At 39.4% G+C, this 9,481-nt stretch overlaps 1 protein-coding gene across 1 annotated transcript in view; it reads right to left on the bottom strand.

The window, feature by feature from the left end:
* LOC119590003 overlaps nucleotides 1-8,948 on the bottom strand; it is a 9,646-nt gene extending 698 nt beyond the window's left edge. The window contains exons 1-2 of the mRNA XM_037938712.1: nucleotides 8,759-8,948; nucleotides 1-91 (exon numbers count right to left, since the gene is read on the bottom strand). The exon at nucleotides 1-91 is cut by the window's left edge and continues 698 nt beyond it. Coding sequence (XP_037794640.1) covers nucleotides 1-91; nucleotides 8,759-8,852 — 185 coding nt within the window. The 5' untranslated portion in view covers nucleotides 8,853-8,948. The remainder of the gene's footprint in view (nucleotides 92-8,758) is intronic.
* Between the last annotated feature and the right edge of the window lie 533 nt (nucleotides 8,949-9,481).

A 9,481-nucleotide genomic window follows, 5' to 3' on the forward strand; every position in this document is an offset into this window, starting at 1 on the left:
AGGGCAGCATCGGCCGGACAGACACTCCATCCCGGCTGAATTGCTTTGCAGTCAATAAGGTCCCTCTTCTCCACAAACAGGTCCCTGGCCTCTGAAAAAAGAAGGACAGCGGCAGAAATCTGGGTATGGATAAAAGCCGTAGAGTTCAAGATGGGTCTGGGGAAAACATGGGCCAGGAAAGCATCCATTTGGTGGCCTGGTAAAGGGAAAGTCAGATATACCATCAAATTTCCCAAAGAACTTCCAGGCATTAGTTTTACATTTAAAGAAAAGTAATATGTGTGTAAATTCTCCTCATTTGGAGGAATTATGAGGGACACCCCTTCCTTTGTTAACGTATTTAATATGGATAAGAGTGTATCAGGGGCAATAAAATTTGGCGAAAGTCTACCTACGTTTGCTTCCCGTAACCCTCCAAGATTGAATTTTGGTTTTCCTCTACTCCTCGGAGAATAACCCGGTAGTTCTCCAGGACAGAACTACACAAAAATATCTTCTCTAATAGTTGCAACCGCCGACCCAAGTCAGTGACCACAACATCTATGACACCAATTGCTTCATCCATTCTCTCCAGTGCCCTCGCTATTTCATTCTCCCGAATAATGACAGTGTCTAACAGGCTAGTGGTGACCCCAGCCATTTCAATAGCTCTTTGTGCCAACTTATCAGATTCCATGATTTGGGTGTGCAACATATCTATACGATGATTAGTTACCCCTCCCATTATCAACCCTGCAACATTGCTAACCAAATTTAGTCCCTCCCAGAGAGACCGCTTCTGTCGTCCTTGATGAACTTACCTAAAAAAATCTCGAATTGTTGTCATATGATTGTCTATATTCTTTCTCATATTGTCAATTATTGTGACAATTGTGTCGGCAATCACAATTTTTTCATTTTTTTCTGGCTTACGATTTGTCTCTCCATATTTTTTTTTTTTTTTTTAAACTATCCTCAGTCTCTGTTAACTTCTGTCCAATCTTATCTTGACAGGAACGATCTGTACTGTCGATGTATAAGTTACCTTAGAATAGGGAACAAAAACCAGTCCAGAACGAGCAAGGGAGTCTTCGGACTCCATCCTGGCTGTGGAAATCCCCACAATCTGAAATTGTATGTACATTTTAATATATAACCCCTGGTTATCATCTTATCTGTTCTCCTTTGTATTCTTCTACTTCCGACTCCGTAAATAATATGCACCATATTTTCCTTTTTTTCACAAATCCACATATTTCTCTGGAACTTCCAAAGTTTCCAAACTATTGTCATTCTCAAATTCTTCAATTTTTTCTTCTGTTGGGTTATGCCTTACATGTTCTTTGCGTTCTTTCCCATCAGCAATCCTCTTAATTTTTAATATAACATCATTGATTTTTTCTATTACCCTATATGGTCCAGAATATAATGGCTGCTCATTTTTGCTCAACCCCACCTTAGGAGTAGCTCTGAGATATACCCGGTCTCCTTCTATGATTTGGGAAGGCTTGGCATAAGGCCGATCCCTTGGCCTTCTCAGGATATCTTCTTCAATATGTTCTGGTGTGGACACAGGAAGCATTGGATGCATTTCACAAGTTGCGTACAGTCTTGTCTGAGGATATAGTGTTAAAGTTCCCAGATTTTTCCCGTCCATTTGTATTAGTTACAGATGCGAGTAAAACAGCCATTGGAGGAGCTCTCCAACAGGAGAATAATAATGGAACCCTTAGACCACTGTCTTACTTCAGTCGACAGTTAAAGGGTGCCGAGTTAAATTATTTTACTGTAGAAAGAGAGGCATTGGCGATAGTATATGGGCTAAAGATTAACAGAACACTGATTCAAGATTTTCCTGTAATAGTTCATACAGACTATAGGCCTCTTCGTTATCTTTTTTCTAGTAGAGATGGAAATGAAAGACTAGCCAGGTGGTGTATGTCGGTAGCAGAGTTTGATATTTGCGTAGAGTACTTGCCGGGCAAGGATAATCATTTTGCAGATGCGCTGTCGCAAATCAGAACAGCTTATCAGCCGATAGACGATTTAGTCGCCGAGCTACTGCATCTTATAAAGGGATAAATTGACTTGATAGTCTGAGGTCAGAAATGGTAGATAGCAGTGATAGTAGTTCACGTGAGACCATTGACATATGGGGACTAGATAGTTTACGAAATGCACAAGATAAAGACCCACTATGGGGTCGTGTTAAAAGTTATTTACGAGGTGAGGGTGACCTCACTAAAGATGAGTTTAAAGGGGTTCCTGGAAAATCGAGAATTATCAGGTACGACCAGATGGGATTATATAATGTTTTAGATAAGCCTTTTAGAGAGGTCTTTCGAGTAGTGGTACCAAAATTGTATCAGAGTACAGCTTTAAGGCTAGCTCATTCGATTCCTGTTGCAGGGCATGGGGGTGTTTTGGTAACCTTAAAGAGATTGGAATTATTTGCATTTTTTCCAAACATAAAGAAAATAGTAAAGGAATATTGTTCGTCCTGCAACATATGTTTGCACTGTAAGCCAAGCAAACATATCCCTGTTCCTCTCTTAAGATACCCTGAAGTTTCAAGTCCTTTTGAGCGTGTCCATATGGATATAGTGGGTCCGTATCCGGAATCTGAAGGCTTTCGTTACATTCTTACGGTAGTAGATGCTTTGACAAAATACCTTGTTGCAATTCCATTAAAGTCTAAGGATTCATTAGAAGTCGCGAAGGCATTTATGAATGGATTCATTTACAAAGAGGGGACTCCACGTCAAATCATTTCTGATGGGGGAGGGGAGTTCGTAAACGAACTATTCAAAACGCTAACAGAAGAATTTGGGATTGATAAACGTACTATTACTCCATATCATCCAAGCTTAAATGGTCAAGTGGAAAGAGTAAATGGTACATTAAATAAAATTTTTCGTACGATGGTCTGGGACAACCCGTCAGTGTGGCTCGAATGTTACCTATGGCAGAGTTAGCTTACAATACTGCTTACCATAGGGTGATAAAAGACACACCTTTTTTCTCGCTAAAGCATTGGGACCCTCATTTTCCATATATTTCATTTTCAAAGGACACATGACAAGAGTCATGGGCTCAAGGATTTTAAAAGATGCAAAGAACATATTGAAGAAGATATCCAGAGAAAGCCAAGGGATCGGCCTTATGCCAAGCCTTCCCAAATCATAGAAGGAGGATTGCTGATGGGAAAGAACGCAAAGAACACGTAGATAGGTTGAAATTCGAAAATTCATTAGTAAGGGGCCAGGCCCATAATATAGATAAGGCATACCCAACAGAAGAAAAAATTGAAGAATTTGAGGATGACAATAGTTTGGAAACTTTGGAAGTTCCAGAGAAATATGTGGATTTGAGAAAAAGATAATGAAGAGGCATATGGTCTGTATGAACTATTACAGTGTTCTGTTTATCTTTGGCCCATATACTATCGCCAATGCCTCTCTTTCTACGGTAAAATAATTTAACTCGGCACCTTTTAACTGTCGACTGAAGTAAGACAGTGGTCTAAGGGTTCCATTATTATCCTCCTGTTGGAGAGCTCCTCCAATGGCTGTTTTACTCGCATCTGTAACTAACTTGTGAAATGCATCCAATGCTTCCTGTGTCCACGCCAGTTTTGATTTCCCATGTTAAGTCTTACAGCCTCTGGTTAAGTCAATTAACAGTCGCGATATATCTGCAAAATTACTTATAAATTTGCGATAGTAGTTAGTCGCACCGTGAAACGCTTGGAGCTCTTGCAAAATTATAGGTTTTGGGTATCCCTCCATCGCTTCAATCTTTTTCTTGTGTGGCCTAATACCTTCTTCACTAATCACATGTTCAAGTTATCAACTTCTGACTTAAAAAACGAACATTTAGCAAGTTTGATAGAGAGATTACTCTGTTGAAGACGACCTAAAACTCGTCTAACATTATTACAGTGAGTTTCCCATGTGTCTCCCAAAACTACAAAACCCACATCACCAATCAGACCAGACAGGACCTGATTAATGATCCTCTGGAAAGCAGAAGGTGCGTCTTTCAGCCCAAAAGGCAACCTCATAAATTCGTAGTGGCCATCCATAGTGGAAAATGCCGTTTTCTCTCGACTAGCGGGGGTCAAGGGTATCTGATGATATCCTTGCCTGAGGTCTAAACACGAGAAGAAACGACTCCTACCTAGCCTTTGCAGGATAGAATCTATGTTTGGCAAGGGGTATCGGTCATCTTCAATACATTCATTAAGAGCTCTGAAGTCAAGACATAACCGCAACCCCCATCTCTCTTTCGTACTGGCACCAGTGGTGCTTTGTAAAGAGAACGTGAGGGTTGTATAACCCCTTCCCTCAACATAGAGTCAATCTGAGTCCTAATCTCGTCTCTGTATTTCAATGGGATGGGATAGGGTTTCTTGTAAACTGGAGGACCCAGAACCTTTATTTCGTGGAAGTATTCATTCGAAATAGGTAAAGGATCCTCATCTAGACTAAAAACCTTTGGGAAATCCAAAACCAAGTCTACCAGCACCCCGTGCTCTTCTGAATCTCGCTCAAATATTTTGTCTACTTCCTCTAATAACCTACAAGTTTTATTTCCATTGCTCTTAACACTTGCTACCTGCTGCCCTCTGGCTTCACCAGGAGATATGTCTACTAATTTCACGAGTTCTCCCACAGTCGTATTCTGCCCAATTTCGACTACTCTATTCCCCTCGTTTTTAAATGGTATCCGAAAACACATTGTAACACTATCTGAGGTCAGAATAGGAGTGACTATGCCTTCCATTAAGCTTATTTTTAAATCCTTTCTAGGAATAAATAACATATTTTATCCATTTACATTGTTCACACTAATATCCTTGACTAAAACACAAAAAGATCCACACGAATCTGCATCTACTATCAGATCCTCTACTGGAAAAACATCAGTAGCCCCGCTACTATCACTTGTCACCTTCTCATCAATAGCCCCGCTGTTATTCAATGTAATACTCTCATCAATAACCCTGTTATTGTCTATGGCATCCTCATCAATAGCCCCGCTATGGACTAAAGTAATATCCTCATCAATAACCCTGTTAATGTCTATTGCAACCTCATTTTTAAAGCACACATCCGTAGCATAATTTAAATCCACCTCTCCCAGGCGGGAGAGGTGGCTTTCTCCGTCTTGGTCCTCCAGCGTCCCTTCAGACCTACGGTTGCCATGGAGGTGACAGATTTCTTATTACTATGCTCTACCCTCACATCCGGACCGTTAATGGACAAGGTGGTAGGGCATGATGTATATACAACCCTATGTGTGTCCGCAAAATCGTTTCCTATGTGCATCTGGCATGGTAAACTCCAGGTATCCACCACCAAGAACACAAATGAAGTCTTTATCTTACCTACATTAAAAGTGAGATCTATCTCCCCTCTGTGATTTAGGAAGGACCCATCCCTCCAATGAACAGATTTCCTAACCTGCTTATAGGGCATACATAGCTCTTTCAGCACTTCACTATGTACTAAGGAAACTTCTGCACCTGTGTTGAATAGGGCTTTAATGCACTTATCCTCAAGATAAACATCAAATAACAGCATCCCTTCACTGTCCCCCAGGGACAGGATCTTAACAACATCTCTACTATCTTGACTATTTTCCCTTGCCCCATCCTGAAAATCAGGGGCAACTTTAGGAAGAACTGAAACCCCCTTATATTTACTAGTTTTTTGAAGTAGGTTTTAGCTCTGGACAATTTCTCGCGAAATGGCCAAATTTCCCACAGTTAAAACATTTAGTCTCTGCTTCCATCTGTTGGCGTGTCCCTGACACTCCTCTTAACTTTTGATCAAAAAGAAAACATCTATCCATGGTATGACCTGTCTTCAGACAATATCCACATATCATAGTAGGTCTACCACGACTCCTTCCCATATGAGCACTAGAGCTTGCTATGCGAGCAGACAAAAACTGACATTTATCAGTTCCGTGGCCACGCCTTTGGCAGTAACCACATGTCATAGAATCATCCATTGTCACATTCCTCTTTAAATTTATGTCTGTCCTTTCATCTCCTGTCTTATCCACCGGTTTCTCGACCTGTTTGTTTAACATTTCCGGTGTAAGTGTAACATTTCGACTTTCTACCTTTCCACCGTCAACATTCTTTTCTTTTTTAGGGACCCTGCTCCCTTCCCTGGCTATTGCCCCTACTACTCTTTTTTTTAGTCTCATCCTTTACCGCCTCCCTCCGATAATCAGTAGCTTTATTTTGTTTAACCCAAACCCTGTACTCTTGGAAAAATGTTCGGCGATCCTTCGTCTTCACAAGCCCTGGACAAGCATCAAAAAACTCCTCTGGAAGTTCCCTGGCAAAGACAATACCTATCATGTTCTCCACAAGAGGAGCAAACTCTCTATCTTGTGTCTTAACTTGTTCGGCCGCGATTCGCAACTTGTTAAAATATGCTTCAAGAGACTCACTCCCCTCCCTCTGGCACCTAGAAACATATCTAACGCAGTTCTGGTGCTGGTCACGGCATCATGAACCACCCTGAGCTCGTCCGCCAAGGATCTCCAGTTATAATCGACATCTTTAGCTCTTGCATACCATGCTTCGTACCTTCCTAACGCATTCTCTCTAAGACGTCGCAGTCCAAGGCGGATCTTTCCATCATCATTCCATACTTCGTCATGAGTTAAATCTTCCACTCGCTTTATCCATTCATCAAGATTTGTCATGGCACCCTTTGTCTTAGGACACTTCCCTTCATAAAAGGGAAGGCGGTGTTCTACCTCATTTATAGGATTTCTTTTCTTCTTGAACACTACATGCCGGAGATCAAGAGACGGCTGGGTAGTCGATAACTGATTTTTTTCCGCTGCCTTTTGGGCAGTTTCCTCCGCCACCCCGGAGGCCCCCTGGGTTTCCCTTACGCCTGAATTATGCATTGTTTTTTTTTTCCTTTCCCGAGGCTAACCCACCGTCTTTTCTTTACGCTTTCCCTCTGTGAAGTAACTAGCTCAGTACAGTTAAAACCCAGCCTTGGACAAAAATAGCAATAGAATAAAGCTTAGTGTCTTACACGACCGTTTTTAACAAGGCATAAGACAAGTTTAACAAAACTGTCTCTAACTCATCACCACTGGTAACACCGCATGCAGGAGCGCGCTCAATCGCCCACTTAATCACGGAGTCTTTAACTAAATTAAGATCCTTCTCAAGATTAGAGAGAACACTAGATTTAGGTGTCACAGTAGATTTAACTATGAAACACACAAAATCTTCAACAAATTTATTCAATAAAATACTATACCTTGAGCTATCCATTAATCCTAATATCAATTATACTATGATAACAAATATATAAAAATATGAAAATATAATACACATCGCCCAGCGAAAACAAAGAAATTTACGCGGTAAATGAACAGATGGGAACCCCCACTCACAAAGGCAAGGTTGGCGCGTGACAATTTTCCCCCGACAAAATTTCCGCAATCGGCATCCGCCTTAACGCGACTCACATGTGGGGAGGCCCGTGACGTCAGGAGTGGGGTTTATGACGTTTAATGAGACGTCATCAACGACGGGCGAAAACAAGGACTGTTATGTCTACGTAGTGGTGAACTATGCTGACCTAGCACCTCTCGCTTCTATCGCCCCGCTCTCCTACCCTTACATACCAACAACAAGCATCACCACTTCTCACTTCACTTCACTATACGAATGAGAAAAAAAAGTTGCAAACCCAAACGGACAAGTAAAGCGCATACTCAAAAATATACTACAGTGAAAGACTCTACTTAGGGAAACAAGTGAATCAAGCACAACAAAACTTAACCATGCTATTGATATGCCTTAAGGAGTATTGCTAGCTCTGTAAGGGAATATATCAAGTTAACATATAAGCTATCAATCAAAAGCAACATAGGAATTATACTAAAGCTAAAAGAACAAGATAAAAAAATCATGTATATATATATGTATTTTTATATATAATATATATATATATATATATATATATATATATATATATATATACATATATAATCATATATATATATATATATATATATATATATATATATATATATATATATATATATATATATATATCAACTTAAATGTCACTATAGTCATATATATAAACATTATGTATAAATATATTTATCATTACGTACTCTACGTGTAGGCAACTTAAAACTACTACTAGTAAACTTAAAAGTATTACTATTAATGTTAAAAACACAGAATAGGGGATACAGTGCACATTGGTCACTTTAGGAAACAATACTAAAAGCTGCTACGCCCGGCGCCACCTGAAACCACAAGAGAAGATTAATGCCTATCCTCCGAGGGATTTTCGAATTGTACAAAACCCACCCCGTGAGTCAAATTTACACAATTATTCCCAATTAAGTATTACAATGGTAGGAAATGACAGAGGGCAAGACATGGAAATCACCGCTGCCGCCACTATCGAAATCTAGATAAATAAAAGTATTATTATATTTCTATTAAAAATATAATCGCCGCCACGACCGCTGTTTTATTAAAAACAGGGAAAAACAGATCTCTTCCAAGTGAATTAATTATTTTAATAACATTAAAATCATAATTCCTATAATGAAAGGATTGAGAAAACTAAAGTAAAAGTTTTCTACATTTTACTATTTTTAATTTTACAATATAATTACAGTAAGTTAAAATTCTGTTGAAATACATTCAATCTATATTAAAATGGAATGTTCTTTAAAAAATCGATAAAAATAACTGACAAGCCCTGCTTACCAGAATAACAACCAACGACACCCTGGCCATGGTTTCTCTGTCTCTCTCTCTTGAGCCGCGTCTCCAGACCACTGGCGAAGCGACCCGGGGTCATCCTGCCAGTCGCTCCCTCGCACGCATCAGCATCACGTGATCGTACCTCGTACTATGTCTCGTCATCACGGTTTTTCCACTTGTGCCCAGCACCCGTGATTTTCCTTTCTTTTTTAACACTCGTGGAAGATTACAAATAGTCCATATACATACATATGTATATATATATATATATATATATATATATATATATATATATATATATATATATACATACATATATATATATATATATATATATATATATATATATATATATATATATATATATATACACACACACACACACACACACACACACACACACACACACACACACACACACACACACACACACACACACACACACACACACACAGAGAGAGAGAGAGAGAGAGGAGAGAGAGAAAGAGATTGGTAGATAGACAGATAGACAGAGAGATAAATATGAATATATGTATATATAGAGATAGATAGACAGATAGATAGACAGACAGACAAACACAGACAGACAGATAGACAGACAGACAAACACTGAGACAGACAGATAGACAGACGTATGTATGTATGTAAGTATACATACATTTATGTATATAGTGATACCGATGTATTTATTCAAAGTAAAGTGGGAGTACGTGAAAAAAGAGAATT

This window comes from Penaeus monodon, chromosome 26 (genome assembly GCF_015228065.2).
Source record: "Penaeus monodon isolate SGIC_2016 chromosome 26, NSTDA_Pmon_1, whole genome shotgun sequence".
NCBI lineage: Eukaryota > Metazoa > Arthropoda > Malacostraca > Decapoda > Penaeidae > Penaeus > Penaeus monodon.